The sequence below is a fragment of the Bubalus bubalis genome, chromosome 4 (genome assembly GCF_019923935.1).
Source record: "Bubalus bubalis isolate 160015118507 breed Murrah chromosome 4, NDDB_SH_1, whole genome shotgun sequence".
Taxonomy (NCBI): Eukaryota; Metazoa; Chordata; class Mammalia; order Artiodactyla; family Bovidae; genus Bubalus; species Bubalus bubalis.
Window position 1 is genome coordinate 102,323,198 of NC_059160.1, and position 18,938 is coordinate 102,342,135.

The 18,938-nt window shown below is 36.5% G+C and overlaps 3 protein-coding genes across 14 annotated transcripts in view; 2 read left to right on the top strand and 1 right to left on the bottom strand.

Annotated features, from left to right (window-relative positions):
• The window catches only part of CEP290 (centrosomal protein 290), a 96,641-nt gene extending 94,951 nt beyond the window's left edge, over positions 1–1,690 (top strand). For all 6 annotated transcript variants that reach the window (XM_044941847.1, XM_044941846.1, XM_044941850.1 and 3 more), the window contains one exon: positions 867–1,690. In XM_044941847.1, coding sequence (XP_044797782.1) covers positions 867–1,097 — 231 coding nt within the window. In that variant the 3' untranslated portion in view covers positions 1,098–1,690. The remainder of the gene's footprint in view (positions 1–866) is intronic.
• Positions 200–11,577, bottom strand: C4H12orf29 (chromosome 4 C12orf29 homolog). Of its 2 annotated transcripts, XM_006046999.3 has the most exons (7): positions 11,289–11,574; positions 10,122–10,239; positions 7,163–7,258; positions 6,170–6,286; positions 4,492–4,689; positions 3,333–3,502; positions 200–2,026 (listed from the first exon to the last, which is right to left on the bottom strand). In XM_006046999.3, the coding sequence occupies exons 1-7, from the start codon at positions 11,376–11,378 to the stop codon at positions 1,838–1,840; spliced, it is 978 nt and encodes a 325-aa protein (XP_006047061.2). In that variant the 5' UTR covers positions 11,379–11,574; the 3' UTR covers positions 200–1,837. The 2 variants fall into 2 exon arrangements, with proteins under 2 accessions (XP_006047061.2, XP_044797798.1); XM_044941863.1 differs by lacking the exon at positions 10,122–10,239 and having other exon boundaries at positions 11,289–11,577.
• A 421-nt stretch (positions 11,578–11,998) lies between these two features.
• Positions 11,999–18,938, top strand: part of C4H12orf50 (chromosome 4 C12orf50 homolog) — a 33,092-nt gene continuing 26,152 nt past the window's right edge. For 5 of the 6 annotated variants that reach the window (XM_044941862.1, XM_044941857.1, XM_044941860.1 and 2 more), the window contains exons 1-4: positions 11,999–12,657; positions 14,744–15,027; positions 17,694–17,813; positions 18,161–18,281. In XM_044941862.1, the coding sequence (XP_044797797.1) occupies positions 14,998–15,027; positions 17,694–17,813; positions 18,161–18,281 (271 nt within the window). In that variant the 5' untranslated portion in view covers positions 11,999–12,657; positions 14,744–14,997. The remainder of the gene's footprint in view (positions 12,658–14,743; positions 15,028–17,693; positions 17,814–18,160; positions 18,282–18,938) is intronic. The other variant, XM_044941861.1, reaches the window with a different exon arrangement.

The following is an 18,938-nucleotide window of genomic DNA, read 5'->3' on the forward strand; positions in this document are numbered from 1 at the left end:
CATATTATGTTTTGTGAAAACAGCTGTTGAAAACTATTTTTATGATCACCATCTCTGAGTTTTAACTATGTATCCTAAATATTCCTGGAATCATGTTTTATACTTACATTTAAACCTTGACATTAAGGTTTTTATATTCGTCCTACTTAAAATATAAAAATATTATAGAGAACTACCAAGAAATTGAGACAGAATGGGATTCTTTAGAGAGTTAATTATTTTTATTGTCACAAATATAGCTCATTATTTTAATATTTTCCTAAGTTTTGGGTCACATCGGGAATAGTGTCTTTCTCTTTTTTAAATTCTTTTCAGAAATAGTTCACATAAAGATATTTGATATGCTTTTCTCTTAATACTCTAAACACAATGAAAGAACATAAATATGAAAATTAACTAGTGCTCACTGGCTATTCTACCTGGTCATTAAAGCTCAAATTGTTTCTTTACCAGATGCTTACTTTTAGCCAGGCAGAAGCCATATAGTTTCCATGATCATAAATATAACAGGTGACCATTATTCATTAAAAATTAGATACTTGTAAAGAAAATACAAATGAAGCCTAAACCAGAGAATTGTAACCAGAATAACTTCAGTGTTGTGAATAACCAAGTTTTTTGACTGCCTCACACTGAGAACATCTTAATATTCTTTTGGGGAAAGATTAAATCCCCTCTGATTTAATAGTTGATAAATTATAGTGCCAGACTAGGATACAACTTAGAGAATAATTTGACTTCTGCCTTATATTTGACTGTTCAAGTTTCTTTGGCTTTCATGTTTGTAATTCATTCTCTTTAGTTCATACCTAAAGAATGTATTTTTTTCCTGTGTATACCTTTAAAAGATAATATATTCTTATTAGGAGGAAATAAAAAAGCTGAAAAAAGAACTGGAAAATTTTGATCCATCATTTTTTGAAGAAATTGAAGATCTGAAGTATAACTACAAAGAAGAAGTGAAGAAAAATATTCTCTTAGAAGAGAAGTTAAAAAAACTTTCTGAACAATTTGGAGTTGAATTAACTAGTCCTGTTGCTGCTTCTGAACAGTTTGAAGATGAGCAGGAAAATCCTGTTAATTTCCCCATATACTAAAAGGCCATCTCTAACAATAGTTTTATTTAACTATTTACTAACTTTGTAAGTTAAAATTCCATCTGGAAATCAAGCAAGTCTGACCTACATGATTTCTTTCCCAATACCTCATAGCTTTACTTAAATTGGAATTTTTAGTAAATAAAATTATATGAAAATTTCAACATATTAGGAAAGTATATTTTTGAAGACTGTTAGTATAAGTTATGTCTGTCAAATAGGCAATGAGCTATGGTAAATTTTTATACATTTATAATGTACTAAGTTTCTTAAGCATTTAAAACTGGGGTTTTATGTATACTTACATATTTATATATGTGTTAAGATTCTCAAATTATGTCTATATAAATGTTATAAAGTTGAGCCGTATGTTTTGTTAAATGTCTAGCATTTTTAAATTCAGTTTAAATTATTTAATTTTTAAAGTAATGGTCCAAAATTGTTGGTTTGTCTTTTAAACTACCCATGTACAATGGACTGAATCCAACCTTTGTACAAAGTGGAGAGCTTATTATTATATTTTTACTTCCAGAGGTTAAAATTCATTTGCTGTTTCTAAATAAAATTTTGAATAGATATTTGCAGCTGGAAAATTGATTGCTTCAAATGCTAAAAGACATGCTGCTATATTAAGACACTGAATAATAAACTGAAACTGAGATATTTTTACCTTATAAACATGGCAGAGTATTCAACATTAAAACAGAACAATGAAGCTGGTTTTTAATTGCACTTCCAATTTATACAGTAAGTATTATATCTTTGAGCCTACCAAATTTCTGATTGTCTATTTTTGAAAAATGATTAAATAAACACTTTGCATCAAAGGCATACTCATATTTGTTCAGATTCATGTTGATAATAACTGGTTTTGAATTCATATAAGTATCTGGGATCGGCCAACATAAACCAAGATGGTGGCGATGGACCTGAAAAGAAAAAAAAAAAGTTAGCTTTAGCCTATATTATTTTTGCTCACTTACAAATCTTTTGAGTGCCTACTATCTCCCAGCCACTGGGAGTTATTTAAGGTTCCACTTCATCTTACCCTTTTTTTTTAATAGATGTTTTCCTCCTGACATAGTATATATTTACTTGCTTATTCTCTGTCTTCCCCATTAGAATGTAAGCTTCATGAAGGCAGAGACACTGTTTTGTTAACTCTGTACTTTCAGCACCTGGAAACATTCCAGGAACATAATCAGGGGCTCCATAAAAATGGTAATGAATAACAGAGTCTGTTGCTAAATACAGAAGGTAGCCAGTTGAAAAATGTGGGTAGAAGTCATTCTAACCAAAGGGAATAACATGTGATAGAATAGTGCTTTTTGCTCTGGTTGCATTTAGTTAAGAACATATACAATGTGTATGTTTGAAAGATGAAAGTGGAGAGTTCTAGAAATTTTAGCAGGTGCTAGATCATGAAAAATCTTAAATGTCACTAGGCAGGGGACAGTATTCTCATTCATTTGTGAAGACAGGACAGGAATAAGACTGAAAGATAATGCTTGGGATGGTGATAAAATAATTCAAGCATGAGTCTTGGTTTAAATTAAAATTAACAGCCCATTGGTTGGTGAGAAGTACACAGATACAACAGATGAGACTCTTTCAGAACTGATAATTAGATGTATGAAGTGATGGACAGAGGTGTTAAAAATGATTTCTAAGTTTTTGGCTTCAGTTAATTGTTTGGAGTCTGGGTTGGTCCAAACTGGATTAGTTCCAGTTTTGAACATTACAATGTGAACCTATGTGAAATTAAATAGACAAGTCCAGGACACAGAAAGAGAAAAAGTGTAAAATAATTCATTCTGTACATATTAACTGTCACCTTGGCACTCTCTTAACAAATTCTATAATCAAGCAAGTTTGAGAAATGCTTTCACGTGAGGTCATTATAGTACAGATGATTCAGAGAACACATATGTTCAACATGAATTTCCAAGAAGGAATATGTAGTATGTAGGGTCTTCCAGATGTTTTCATCACTAATTCTGAAGCACATCTGGAAGAACCAAAGCCCCACAGAATGCATATTGGGAAACAATGTTATCGTATAAAGACGGTGGCACATGAGATGAGGACATTACTGCATATCAGAATTACTGCTATTTGATGAAGACATTATTGCATATCAGAACTGCTGCAATTTGTAGAGTACTGCAGTGCCGCTTCTACTTTGTTTCAGGAACATAAAGTGACATAACCTTACAAATTATTTTCTGCCATTACCTTGATTAAACAACCATCATTGCAATGCCATACTATTCCTTCAATTTTACCCTCTCTGCAACCATCAAACCAGGACAACAGATCACTGTGCTTCAAGGTAGGTAGATTTCTTATTTGAAATGCTCCATGTGGTATAAGAAGATGTAATGGATGCTTTTTGCTTCCTAACCCTAAAATCATAAAAATTTTCCATTAGCCATTCAGAAGTTTCAAAAAGAATTAGAAAATTTCTCTCTCCAAGTAAAAAAAAAGCCTCTTAAAACACTGAGGGATAAATTTACCAAAAAGTCTAATTCCTTGAAGAGAAATATATTACAACTGCCTTCACTCACAAGTTGGCACTTTATCCCACTAAGTCTAAATTCTACTTCAAGTGCTCTATACCAGGAGTTGGCAAACTTTAACCTTCAGACCAAATCCAGCCAAATGCCTATTTTTGTAAATTGTTTCAATGGAACACAGCCAACCCATTCATTTAAGCACTGTCTACGGTCTTTGAGAGATATGCCCCCAAAAAACTAAATATTTACTATGTAGCGTTTTAGAGAAAAGTCCACCAACCACTGCTCTACACCAGTGGCCACAATCATTCAGTGTTTGCCAAATGGCCACGCTGTATCTGGTAACCTGCAGTTACTGTCTTAGCTTCTTTTCACTTGCCAATCTGCTTCTGATCGTATATTGGATTTTGTTATTACAGCTTTAAGGACCTTGGGTCTGTCTTCATCTGCCTGTCAACAATACTCCATAGTGCCCTCAGGACTTGTACTCAAATCATCATGGTATATATTCTGATGCTTCTTACGATATTCATTGCTAATTCTTTTATTTATTTTACTCTTACCTGTTATAATTAAACTAATTACCTCACCATGAATGGATAAAGATATAGGGTACACATACAGAAAATGGAACATTAGGCATAAAAAAAGAATGAAATCCTGTCAATTGTAACAACATGTATAAACCTAAAGGATATTATACTAAGTGAAATAACAGACAAATACTACATGATTTCACTTAAAAAGGGAATCTAAAAAAAACAAATAATTCCAAGTTTATTAGTCACTCCTATAGTGTGTATTTCTTTCAGTTGAACCTTAGCAAGTTTTCTTTATAAATGACTACTGTAACTAAACAAGAAAAAGGCTTTATTCACCATAAGGATTTCCATTAATATTGGTTCCTATAAGCTCCAGTGTTTGTTCTAGAAGATCTGAGAGCGGCACTGCACTAATTTCCAAAAGCCCAGGATCGTCAGGATGATGCCTCAGGACCAGGGCGATCTCAAACTCGTAATCGACCACGGACGAATGCCAGCAGTACTGCTTGTTGTTTTTCTCCACTGGGACCCAGCCTGTCATTTAAAGAAACAAGTGAGGGGTTTTGTTTTGTTTTGTTTTGCATTGTTTTTCTCTGGATTAAGACTAAGGTAATTTTAATTTTTGTCACCAATTTTCTGGATGTTCTATCACACAAAGGTATCATTCAACATCAGTGGGGATGTTAACAGTTTTGCTACTTTGTAAATCATCCTCTTTCCAATCATAAGGTCTCTTGATTCTGCGGAGGAATTAACCTGTTTTATTATTTACTACAGAGTACCCAGAATTCTTTTAAAAGAAAATTCATATTTTCAATAAGAACTGAGGCACCATTCTAAGACACAGCACTAAAACCTTTTTTCAGTTTTCTCTCTACCTCCTCTCCAGTTTCAGGGACAACAGACAGATGCAATTGTTCCACAATTTATTGTATTGTTCTGATACTTATTGAACAATGTATTGATTCTACATTTATCGAATTCTATTCCCTTCCTAACTCCTGTTGCCAGATTAGGCTTCTTTGTTGTGGAGAATTCCTTACCAAAAAAAAAACTCCAAACTATGGCATAAACACTATTATGACCATCACATCTTTGGTATTCATTATTCATCCAGACTACTGTAATAACCTCTTCACTAGTCTACTATCTCCAACTCCCTACCCTACTTTTATCACAGTTCTATTTCAAGAATTTATATTTAGTTCTGCTGTATCGTTGCTTAATAGTCATCTTTAGGATAAACTTCACAAAGTTCTTCAGATAGAATACAAAGCCATTTAAGTAGTGACCCCATTACACATCTCCAGCCTCTACTTTTATAACTCAAGTTATAAACATTCCAGCCACAGTAAGGTGTTATTTAAAATTTCTGAAAGATGCCATGACCTCTCCCCTTTGTGGGAGTTTGCCTAAGCTAACCTCTCTTCCCTTGCCAACTAACTTCCTGGCTCTTGAGCTTCAGGATAAATGTTCATTCTCCTTAGATGACTCTACTAACCACCAAGGTTGAACTAGGAATTCTTCCTCTTTTCTCCAACTGTACCTTGTGCATTATTTCCTTCTAGTTCTTAAATCATTCTATTATTGGTAGACTTTTTTTCCTACTGTCTATAAGATCATCAAGGATAAGGGTTCTGATCTTCATTTTTATATTATTAAAATCTAAGAATACTTTGCACATTATAGGCACTTAAAACATATGCATATTGTTATCTTCAGTCTAAAAAGTAAAGGCTTAATATGATTTAATCAATCATACCATCTATCCTGACAGTACTTCAAGGCTATTCCCAAACTCAATGCTTTATTAATTTTTATAGACTAGAGGTAGTAAACTGTCCATCTGAGAAAATATTCTAAAACTGAAAGGACAGTCTTGATATGAAACATCTTTGGTATAAATACCATGAACCACCATATTAAAATTATATTCTATAATTTCCAATTGCATGTATCTTATTCTTTTTACTAGTAAACACAAAATTGTATCTTAGAAGAGATCTAGTAATACCAGGAATGTGTCCATTTTCATCAGGCATCGGATTCCCATTTATCTGTTCTATTTCCTTCGCTGGTATCCAGCACTCTGGAACAGGTTTGAAGTCCTCCTCAACATTCCAAAAAAATTCTAAAAGAATTAAATAATCTTATGTGTGGTGATACTTTAAACAATATAAAACACTGAACAAATTCTAAGTGGGAACAACTAACGAGCCCCATCAAATCAGGTACCATATTAATTAGTCTCCATTCATTACCACCACCACACTTCTCAGGGTTAAGGTACTAACAATTCAAATTTTCAATTTTGAACCCACCATCTGTAACAGTAAGTTAACAGTCTAATTAAAGCAGCCAATGTTACAGTATGTATAGATTTATGGTGAAATTTTAATGCACTATGAATACAAATATATAAAGATTATATATATGAGTAGATATATAATGATACATGTATTCAGTTCAGTTCAGTCGCTCAGTCGTGTCTAACTCTTTGCGACCCCATGAATTGCAGCACGCCAGGCCTCCCTGTCCATCACCAACTCCCAAAGTTCACTCAAACTCACGTCCATCAAGTCGGTGATGCCATCCAGCCATCTCATCCCGTCGTCCCCTTTTCCTCCTGCCCCCAATCCCTCCCAGCATCAGTCTTTTCCAGTGAGTCAACTCTTCGCATGAGGTGGCCAAAGTATGTATATATCTACTTAGAGGAATTTAATGTAAAACTATTAATAACCAAATGTGTCACTCATAGTAACTTGTATGTTTTAATAAAACTGACAAACTACAATGAAGAGTCACAGAAATGTTAGGAAAATATTTTGAAATCTTTTTCAAGAATATGCTTTTACATAAAAAGATACTCAGTTGTAATTTTTTTGTTTTCCCAAAGTGCTTACACTGTAAAGAAGGATATAATGTATACAACACCACAGCAAGAAATAAGACAAAAATTTCAACTTAAATCATGAATGGCTTTAAAAAAAAAAAAGAACCCACGAACCTTTTGAGTTTTGTTTTGAATGCAGAAAATTTCTAAATCTTTTCTCAGCTAATTTGTTAGGTTTCCTATCTAGCCGAGCCCAAAGGTATGGCTGACCTAAAAAATAATAAAGAAAAAAAAAGTTTAAGAGGCAAACAATAAAATTTAGCTTGAAAGACATTTCAGTATAACCTTTTTCAATAAACGCAGGGTCATTTCCTCTAAGAGAAACAACCCGAAAGACAAAGAGAAATATGCAGGATAACAAACAAAACAGATTTGACCATTTCAGTAAGGACATCATCCCACAGACATATGAGAAACTAGCAGTCGCGAGAAACTGAAGCTATCTCTTTGCTAAGGGAAACATAACCAGAAATTGTATTCACACCTGCTCTAAAATGTAACTATGTTAAATTATGCTATGAGGGTTAACACCCCAAAACGTGGAGTGAAGCTAGTTGTTTTACATGGCTCTGACCCCTGGGGTCAAGGCATGGAACACTGATTTATAGTGATGCTTTGCAGCCAGGGGTCTCAGAAGTTTCCCCTGAAACTTTTACGTATGAAAAAACGTAACAGCATTTTTGCTCGACAACAGTGAGGCTAAGGAGTTGCACTTGGTCTCAGTGAGCCTCCTGCGGGGCTGCTGCTGAGGGGTTACTTAGCAGGAAGATGCCTTCATGACCAGCAAAATATAAAAATCCCCAACTGAGACTGCATTTCAGATTCCCCATTTCTGAGGTGTTCTCTGCCTACATCAGTGGTGGTCCCTAATTTTAAAAAGTTTGTCTTTCCTAGATTTGTCAGGAAGGTAGGGGAGGCATTAGGGGAGGACCATAGACGCTTTCACCAGGTCTCATCAGACCCTTCGGAGAAGGCAATGGCACCCCACTCCAGTGTTCTTGCCTGGAGAATCCCAGGGACGGGGAAGCCTGGTGGGCTGCCGTCTATGGGGCCGCAGAGTCGGACACGACTGATGTGACTTAGCAGCAGCAGCAGACCCTTCACTCGGAGAGAGTCTTTGGTTGTGACGTGCATCCTTTTAATGCCCTTACTGCATCGCCTATCCTGTACCTGTAATTAACTGTGGATTTATAAGCACTGTCACTCTGGGTTCTCTAAGTGTTCTTTAGCAATCCAATTTTGTTTAACTGCCACCATTATATTGATAGTAATTACACAATGTGGTGCATACTTAAGTTTCTTAATATAAATATGTGCCTGTGTGCTAAGTCGTTCTGGTCATGTCTCACTCTTTGTAACCCTATGGACTGTAGCCTCCCAGGCTCCTCCGTCCATGGGATTCTTCAGGCAAGAATACTGGAGTGGGTTGCCTCGCCCTCCTCCAGGGAAATCGTCCTGACCCAGGGATGGAACCCACTTTGCTTATGTCTCCTACATTGGAAGGAGGGTTCTTTAACACTAGTGCTGCCTGGGAAGCCCACAATATAAATATAAAACCCTAAAGAAAACTTTGTTTCTTCAAATATATAAATCAGCTTTTTGAAAAATTATTGATTACAGTTTGGGTAAGGCATCCTACATTACTTACTAGCTATACCAATAAATAATACAAAGAACCAGATTAAAACTACACTGTCATTTCTGTTGAACAAACCTTTTGTTCTTTTTAAAAATAAACATAAAAAATGCATTGCACACCCATTAAGATGGCTACTATCAAAAAAACAGAAAATAACAAGTGCTGGTGAGGATATGGAAAAGCTGGAACTCTTCTTTCTATACTCCTGGTAGGAACACAACAGTGCACTTGCTACAGAAAAGAGTATGACAGTGCCTTAAAAAAATAAAAAGAATTACTATAGGATCCAGCCATTCCACTTTGGGATATATACCCTGAAGACTTAAAGGAGGGATTCTAAGAGAGATTTGTGTACCGTGTTCATAGCACGGTTCACCTAGCACACACTGATGGATGAACGGTATGCACACACAATTATGTGGTAACACAAACGTGTGGCATTCACCCTTTTATAAAGGAAGACAATTCTGACATGCGCTACAACACGAAGGAATCTTAAGGGCAATATGCTAAGTGAAATAAGCCAGTCACCAAATGACTCCACGTACATGAGTTACCTAGTCAAAATGCTAGAAACAAAGCAGTGTGTGCAACAAGGTGGGAGGCTGAGGTATTGAAAAGGTGTGAAGTTTCAGTTTGGCAAGATGAAAAGAGTGTTGGAGACGGACGGCGTTGACAGCAGCACAACAGTGGGAACTGCGCACCGCACTGAACTGCACACTGAAAAAGGACTAAGTGATTTCTGTGTTATGTGAATGTCATCACACCAAAGGAAAAAGGTGCACTTCAGAGGAGACTTCCTATTATGAAGAATGTATCCAATAAGCATTTAACTTTTATTTCTCTTGCTGGAAGTGAGAAGTAATTTCAATATCTAGAAAAAAAGCACAAAGATTATTTCTGTCTTTTCAATGCATTTTTTTCCATAACATAGTTGACAATTTTGATTTGAGTTTCTCTTTTAAAGTACATTAAAATGAAACAAATTAGAGACACTGGCAACAGTAATAAAACAACTGAATTAGCACGGGGCTCAGCAGAATAAGAACAAGCTTTAGGGTCACATAAACCTGGGTCCTATTACCAGTTGAGCCTTCATTAATTAAATGGTTTCGAACAAATTATTTATGTTCTCTGAGCTTTGGTTTCTGTTTCAGTGAAACAGGAGAGGCTTATTGTGCAGATAGATAAGGATAACACATAAAGCATTTATCATACTGTCTGGCCCTTAATCAGTATTAAGTAAATATTAAGTTATCTTCCTTTCTTCCCCCAAGAGAAAGATACAATGGTATAGTAAATATAATGTATCAATTGTGACTTTATTATCTTCCCATTATACTTAGGTTTCCAAGGGTTTATGAAGAGCACTTCAGATATATACAGTTTAAGTGATTAAGAAAAATAAATATTTGTAGTACAGTTTTATTTTACCTTTGTAGTTAGTAACATAACAACATGTTCCATCCACTTTTTCTGTTGGAATTGCATTGTATATATCTGCATCTAATGCCTTGTGACTTAAAGTTTCAGTTGCCAAAACTTTAAATGGCTTAAAAGAGAAAAAGAAAACTGGTTTAAGATAAACAGCCTCTATGCCTTCTACACGCTCTCACCTGGAAGATTTTAATTTCCCTAGTTCCACGGTATGATCACCAGTTTATCCTTCAAAATATTTCTCCTGTAAAGTTCTTACAAATCATCTCCTCCTCGTCTATGCTATCACAGCAATACATGTTTGTCCACCGAGATTTGTTAAGTACAGTTGACTCCACCAACAGGGGTTTGAACTGCATGGGACCATTCACACGCAATTTTTTTTTTCAATAGTAAATCCTGCAGTACTACACACGGTTGAATCCTGGATGCAGAAGCCTTGTTACGGAGGAAACTTGAATATGAGGGCCAACCACAAGTTATACTCGAATTTCAGGGGATCGGACCCCGAATCCTGGCATTGTTCACAGACCAACTGTATTCACGTTTCTTTATCCACCATAATGAGCTTGACACCAGGAATCATATCCTCTGCAGAGCTGTATGCCTAGCTCAGGTGTTACGTGTGTTCATTTACTTGATAATCATTTGCTAAAAGCCTCCTAAGGGTTAAGCACTGGCCTCAGCACTAGGATAGAGGTCAAATGGCACCTGCCTTCGGTGGAACGTTTATTTTAAGAAAGGAGACAACAGTCATAAAATGCATAATATAATGTTAAGTACGTTAAGTGCAAAGGAGAAAAACGGGCTCCCTTTCAGCTTTATCAGTAGTAAACTGCGTTTTTAATTTATGATTTGCTTATTGTCAGGAAGCCAAAAGAGCATCAAGAATGGAGGGAAAAAAAGTTCCAACGAACTTCGTGATTCATTTTCACTCCTGAGAAAGACTATGCCACCGTTTTACAGTCTTTACAATCTATGACACTTTTATCTATCTGAAGGAAGACCTGTACCCTAGGCCGCCGGAGCGAACCCTGCAGAGAGATCCCCGGGCTGGAGGGCGGCTCTACCGCGCCTGGAAGCGCTCGCGGGTTCAAATGCAGCCCGCGTCGCGGGGAGGAACCCACCCGCGGCCGCCCCGCGGGCCCCGTGCTCCCTTGGTACCTGATGCTCCCTTTTGGTGGAAGGCTCCTCTTTCACCTCCGTCACAAACACACATGGCATTTTCCGCTGCACCGACCCCAAGCGCCTCATGGTGGGTCCTCAAGCAGTGCTATTGGAGAGGGCCGTTCCGAGCAGCGCCGGGTCCTGACCAGGGGAGCGTTCAGAGCGGTCAGCCGCGTACTCAAGTCGCGAACACGCCGCGAGCTGGCCAACTAGCGGCGCTCCCCATTTCCCCGGTTCCGAGCGTAGGACGGGGACGCACGCACGGAAACGGCCTCCTGGCCGCGGAGCCTTCTGGGAGTTGTAGTGCGGAAGCCGAGGTACCTTCGTGTGCGCCCTCGAGAGCGTCCCTCGGGGTTCTGGTGACCGTGAAAATACAAAGATCCGTTTCTGGTTTTATCCGTGTCTGGTGTGTGTGTATTAGTAGCCGATGATATTTATGAAAATTAAATGTTATCAAGCGATAAGTAATGAATTATTTCAGGTGGCTATTTAACATCATTTTGATGAAACAGATTTACGTGTTCCCTTTAATATTTTCCTGGGGAAAGCACTGTGCTGCTACTGCTAAGTTGCTTCAGTCGTGTCCGACTCTGTGCGACCCCATAGACGGAAGGCCACCAGGCTCCGCCGTCCCTGGGATTCTCCAGGCAAGAGTACTGGAGTGGGTTGCCATTTCCTTCTCCAATGCATGAAAGTGAAAAGTGAAAGTGAAGTTGCTCAGTCGTGTCCGACTCTTGGCGACCCCACGGACTGCAGCCCACCAGGCTCCTCCGTCCATGGGATTTTCCAGGCAAGAGTACTGGCGTGGGGTGCCATTGCCTTCTCCAGGAAAGCACTGTAGAAGCTTAGAAATATCCGGAGACATCTCAAAACGAAATGAAAAGTAATTTCCCAAGAAAAAATGTTAGAAAACGCTACAATTAAAATATCTGGGGCCAAAAAAAGAAAGAAAATTACCGTTTGGATTACGCCTCGTTGTGAGGCATCAGTTCAGTTTAGTTCAGTCGCTCAGTCGTGTCCGATCACGCGACCCCATGGACTGCAGCATGCCAGGCCTCCCTGTCCATCACCGACTCCCAGAGTTTGTTCAAACTCATTGTAAGGCATAATATGGTCGAAATTGGTTCTGGTGTTTTTTTTTGTTTTTTTGTTTTGTTTTTTTTTCCCAGAGTGAGTGCAAAGTTTAGCATTAGACCAGTTCCAAACCACTGGAATACCAACAACCAGATTTCAGTCTCATTTTTTTTCATAGGAATCTCTTACCTTAGTTAAGTATGAGCTCCAACAGAATGGCTTGAGCACTTGTCAGCAATCAACTGCAGAGCTAAAAACAGCTCTGACTTACTCCTCAAAAGAATTTCGGAGGGTAAGTAATAACAATCAATGGCTGAAAAAATAAACTTTTAGTAATAGTACCCTTTCTCACTGAAGCAAGTAGTCCGGAATAGGGACTTTTGATTACTGCCATTTATAGGTGCTATGACAAAGCCCGAGTCTCATTTCTATAATTGTTTTATCTGTAGGCATCAAAGTTCCCAGCATTTTCCTGATTTAGCTCTCAGAAAATTAAACTACTATATTTCACTTGGAGGTATCTATGTATAAGGGAATTCCCAAAGAATAAAATATCCCTCCAAAAAAGTCACTGTTTTTTGATTTCTGGATTCAGAGGGGAGGGAGAGAAGTAGAGATCTGCCATACAAAAGTATTTACTTTTTCTTTTACTATCTTTGACTTTCTCATAGGAAAAATAAAAAAGGGCCTCGGGGTGGGGGTGGGGGGCGGGGGAGGGGTGGTGGTTGGTGGCTGAAAACACCTAATGTGAGATCCTGAGACCCGAAAGTCCTTAACATTGCATAGTCAAAAACCAGGGACTTTTTGTTCCTCCACAGGAGTCCTAAACTAAGAGCTTGTTTCATGGGACTCAAGGAGACAACAATGAAATAACTCCTAAAACTTGTAACTGTCATTTCCCAAACTGCCAGAGAATCTTTTAGGTCCAACCTTCTATCGTTTCTGAAGATCACCTTCCAAAATATTCCACTTGCTGTTTGAAAGTAGCAGCAAAGCTAAACCATGTTTTAAGAAGCGCTCTATTTCTAATGCTTTGATTTCATCAGTGCCTGGAGTAAAGCCTCCAGCAGAAACGAGGTAGTCCAACACTAAGGGGAGCCACTGGTCCAGTTCACACTCACAGTCTGGACTCCCACTCTGACAATGAGCAGCCCGTCCCTTTGATTCTCATAAGTCTGAAGAGCCAGCAAGGACTGACTACCAGCCCCAGTACTTAAAAGTGGTGTTATAGGATTCCACAATCTGGAAGAAAGACTTTTTTTCTCTAATGTGTTAGTGTTCTGACATGAACCGAAAATGAAGTATACAGTGCAGAGTATACCTTGGCCAACACACTCAAAAAACAAAATTTGCGGGCCTACCCTGAGTAGTGCAGGCAAATTTCTCATAACTCTGCTTTACTCATTACAGAGAGAAAAGACATCCTGGGTATGGTCATAGCTTTCCCTGAAAAACTATAAGAAATTTCACAACAGGAAAGAAATGAAGAGAATAAGGAAAAGGTGGGGGAGAGGGTAAAAAGAAAGAAAGGGAAGGAAAAGAGAATTGGAAAAAAAGAAGAGGAAATTAGGGCTCCAGGCATGCTAAAGACTACCAAAATTCACAGATCTATTTACAATGACAAAAAAAAAAAAAAAAAAATCCCCTTGTGGGTTTTTGTGTTTTTGCTGTTTCTAATGGAACATAGTTGTTCAAAACTAATTTCAAGAGGTAAAGCATTTTTTCAGCCTTTCTCCTATGTAAAACATGGATTCTCACAATGGCTTTAATCGTGATGTTAATGTAATCATGCAATAATGGTGTTTGGTAATAGTGATTACCAAAGTATTTGATAATAGTGCAATGCAGCTAGCTGTAAGTTCATATGTGGAGAGGAAGTTTATCTGGAGGCAAAGACTACTTAAAGCTGTTTCTTAGGGGTGTTTCTCCCAGTAAGCTATGTGCTTGAGATGGGTGCATTGTTATTCTAGAATTAGAAGGTAGGGCAAAACAAAAGTTGAGATATTAGATTTTTCTATATATCATTGCTAATATTTTCAAGGATTTAAGTTAAGTCTTTATTTTCTACTTCATTTACTTTCAATGCTGCATGGCTCTTGTTTTTTATTTTTGACTTTATTATTTTCCCTTATTTACAATTATAATTCTTTTATAAATTTTAGCATACTTTCTAGATTTTTATTCTAAAGCAGTGTACTCAAGTTCACACCAACTTAAGTCTGTTTCACTTAACCAAAGTGAATATATGTCTTGATCTTGTAAATTTCCAATTAAAAGTACAAAGGTATTTAAAAATACATGTTGATCTATTGTAATTTCTCATATCTATGGCATCTCCTAAATTACCTACTATGAATATTTTTATTAATTTCTTCTAGGTTGTAGTTTTTAGTAAAGATACTAAGATGAAGAAAGATTTCAATAACTGCTGATTGAAATGTCTCATTCTGGGAATCGGAGTATTTCACTTTGCTTTCAACAAATTCTCAAAATTTGCAAGCATCTGGAAACTTAGTGCTATAGGAAGAATCTATTTCCCTTTTAATGATGGATGAAGAGTGAATGGACTAGAGCTACAAGATGAATAAGGAGTCCAACTTATTTTCAGGTACTATTAAATATCCCAATCTGAATGGTTTTTTCCCCAAATCAGTGGATAGTGGTGAGTACATAATTTTGTTTTCATCTTAAAATAAATATAGCATATTTACTTATATAAAAATTTGTTTTGTTTTCAAATCATATGTAGAAATGAGTCTAGAAAATAATTAACTTGTAAAATATTTAATACTTCTTAATTATGAAAGTATGAACTAGTTTATATTCCATATTTAATCAGAACATTGAAGGATAAAATATACTGTTTTATTTGTATTAGCTTTTTCCAGTCAATAACTAAACCAAGTAACAGAAATACTGTACAGTATTCACTAAGGTAAACTAGCCTACAGTTAGATGTGACATCATTTATGATGAGCAAATAATGAATTAGGTAACAATGAGGAAAATTCTGGAAGTTTGAGTTTGTGTGCTTACTAGCAACCACTTTCAACATTTCTGCAAAGCTAGAGAAGGTATCTTCTAATTTAAATTTCTTTAAGAATTATCTATTGTGTAATATACTGTCCACAGGAAGTCAGTTTTAAAGGAATACTACTGATAGCCTGAAAGACTGTGGAAAAGAAATTCTTTTTCCCCTTACACACTGATAGTTCTTATATTTGCATTCCTGCAATTCTTATATTAAAAAACATTGGATTAGCAGCAAGAGAGTTGAAAATGGCAGAAGTTGGGAATGACTGCTATTTCTTTTTTAATTCCACATGCATAAAGGTAAATATTGTACAACTTATGGTACATATTCCACGTACTTAAGCTTTTTAGTAGAATGAAGGAAAATATGGCAACAGTTTATTTGTATTGCTGAGTAAAAATTTACTATTTTCCCACAAAATATTGTACATACTTAAAATATGAAGTAAAACCTTATCATGTATTTTTGATATGTTGAGTTTCTCTGAGGAGATCTGGTAATATTTAAAATTATCTGAAACTCTCCTTCTATCTGCCAGTTACAAGCCTATGGCTTTTTAATCCTTATGTGGCACTTTTGCCTATATTATGGCTCCTTGAAACATCAAATTACTAATGTTAAAGCATATGATATTTTGGCTAATGTGATTCCAGTCATATATATTCAAATAGTTAAATTCAGGTTCACTATCAAACTCAGTTTAATAAATCTAATTGATTCCCTATTTTGGAATTTTTTAATGAAATTATTGAATTTTCCTCTGTCAAAGTAATAGTAAATAATTAATATCATGGAAAAGGCAAAAAATAATACAAACGGGCCAAGCAAGGATTCAAGTTTATAAAGTTAAAATGGGAAAAAAAAATGTCTAAGTGATTTGGATTAGTGGATCTCAATGAAGCCAAATAAATGTAGAAATCCAATGTTTGGAGCTTCATGTTCGTGTCAGAATGAACCCAGTGAAAGACGTGCTGTGTCTGGTTTGAAGCATTTCATCTCTGCTAGGACAATTGATTAGAGTCAGTCTGTTAGACTGTAAGAATTAGATCCACTTCTATTACCTGTTACCTTAAGATTAAACCCTGGGATGATGATAAATAATAGAATGTATGTTCCGTGTGGGCAGAGAGTTTTGTCAATTTCACTGCTATATCCTCAAATTCTAAGTTATCAATAAATAATTAAATGAAAAAAATAAAAATAATAATAGCAATCACATTACCTTATCTCCCATAATTTTTACAACAGTATGTGAGAAGGGCATTTTGTTCCATTTTTACAGATGAGGAAACTGAGGCACAGAGAGTGAGTAATGGATTGATTTTGTGATTATGGGCAAAATAGAGTCAGGCATTCAAATACTGGTTTATCTGGTTTCTGCCTGCTATCCAGGTCTATGAGATCTACAGATCCTCCTTAAAAGGGAGAGAGAGTGAAGACAGACAGTAAGAAGGTGGGGGAAAAAAATAAGGAACAACCCTGAAACCTGTCAAAAAAGGGATGAGCTTAATAGGATGTGTTTGCTTTTATTCCATGTCACCCACCCCTCTGCTGAAAAAAGACAATGACCTGCAATTTTCCCAGCTGTTGATCTATGTGTAAAATATATAAGATAAGCAAAAAATAGCAGCCCATTCAAATAATCCACATCTGCTTTTGTTGAGATATAATGATGTAAATGTATAAATATATATGTGTATATAACTTAGTACAGTGTGCTAAATATTTAAAATGTCACAATAAAAAAGTTTAAACTCTGTTCACTTTCCCTCTATAAGCACACTTAACAGTATGTGCCTAATCTGAGTAAAAGAACAATTATCTAATAAAAGTTATGATTAATAGAGATAATCTCCACAATTAGAATATGGGTGATAATTCTTAGAAATAATTCTGGCTTTCATAAGGAAAATTAGATCCCTTTGTCATTAGACTGTGATCAAGAGTGTCACTGACCTTTTATATATTTATCCTTGTGAAGTTGCTCAGTCATGTCCGACTCTTTGCAGCCCATGGACTGTAGCCTACCAGCTTCCACCATCCATGGGATTTTCCAGGCAAGAATACGAGAATTTTATCAGTGACTTATGGAATGTACTGTTTAATCATTAGATTATTTTATCAGTCTCACTAAAATTAGATACTTTGCTAAAATTTAGACTTGATGGTCTTGGATTTGTAGTGTTTTTTAATTTTAGTTTGATCTCATACTTTATTTAGTTGATTAGTAATCTATTGTTAAACACTGACGTTCATATATTGAGTTTTCTACACTGTTTACTTTTTTCTTTCAGGGTTCCCAGTGCCGATTCCGACACTGTGAAGAGGCCCTTGGCAGTGACACAGTGTGCTCATTATGGAGAGAGGGAAAATGTTTAGATCCACTTTGCAGATTTAGACACATGGAAATGCAGGTAGAATTATTCAACATTATCATGTTTGTTATAAGCACCTCTCTCCGATAGTATTGAACTCTGTACTCTTACAACACAATAGAAAAGAAATTATTCTTTCCTCCAGTGAGTTAATTTTAGGCATCTTCCACTTTGCTCAACTTAAATTCTTAAAAAAAATGGGCAAATGTGTTTGAGGAGTACCCGTTGCATCTTTTAAATAACAGAGCTTAGAAGCAGAGCCTAGAAGCACACACAATCGTAAATCAGCAATTACAGTAGTTTTTGTCATGCTGTGTTGCAGCACGTTGTATTTAACTGTGATTATGGCATCTCATCCTTACATTTGCCTCACCTCCTTTATCTAGCAAAACTGCAGTATTTCATGCTTCTGGGAAACTCAGCCTCTTGGTTGTGTGAAGATCAGTTGTATCTTTTATCACAGCAAACCTCGAAATATCAATGGATTATTTTTGCCACCAAGTAGCAGTGAGTATATTCTTTGAATAACATGGTTATAACATATTATAGTCTGATTTTGGAATAGCAGCATAGAATGACACATTAAATAAAGTATGGCAAGGTGAGTAATATCGCCAGTGGATGATTTAGGATGGTTATATCAAGAATTATGAGATTGAGCCATCAAGTAGCTAACCAAATGGAATGACCAGAGTTAGTTAAATTTTCTCTGACTGTGTTTCTAAAGTGGATTTTAGTCATGTGAAAAGTGAGATGACTGCTGCCCTCACTGGATAGAGGGGAGCTGTCTCAGCAACTCATCCCATGATTGGAGCAAAGCTAGGAGGTTCTGGCCTCACCACTGCTCCCTGTAAATGTGCAGAAACCTCTTATACATGGGGAGAGCAAGGGCATGCTCTGGTTTGCATGCTTCTGCTGCTAGAAGAGCAGCTAGATGTGTGGTTCTTCCTAAGACTTTATTTGTGGGGAAGATGCAATCCCATTGTTGCTAAATAAGTGGCACCCTTCAAACCAACTAAATGCTACTGAGACTCTACTGTGTGGTGAACCTTAAACTAAATTATGGGAAAGGGGTATAGAAGACACCATGTCCTATAACAGTAAATGGCAAGAACTTTGAAAAGTTGGGAGAATCAGGTTTCTCTGATGCTATAGCCACTTCAC

Excerpts from the sequence above, each read along its gene's own strand:
- C4H12orf29 (XM_006046999.3), bottom strand. The coding sequence starts at position 11,378 with ATGAGGCGCTTGGGGTCGGTGCAGCGGAAAATGCCATGTGTGTTTGTG. Across the intron at positions 4,690-6,169 it reads TGAAAATGGACACATTCCTG|GCTGGGTCCCAGTGGAGAAA; the intron begins GTATTACTAGAT and ends TTTAAATGACAG. Across the intron at positions 3,503-4,491 it reads TATTAATGGAAATCCTTATG|GGTTAGGAAGCAAAAAGCAT; the intron begins GTGAATAAAGCC and ends TTATGATTTTAG.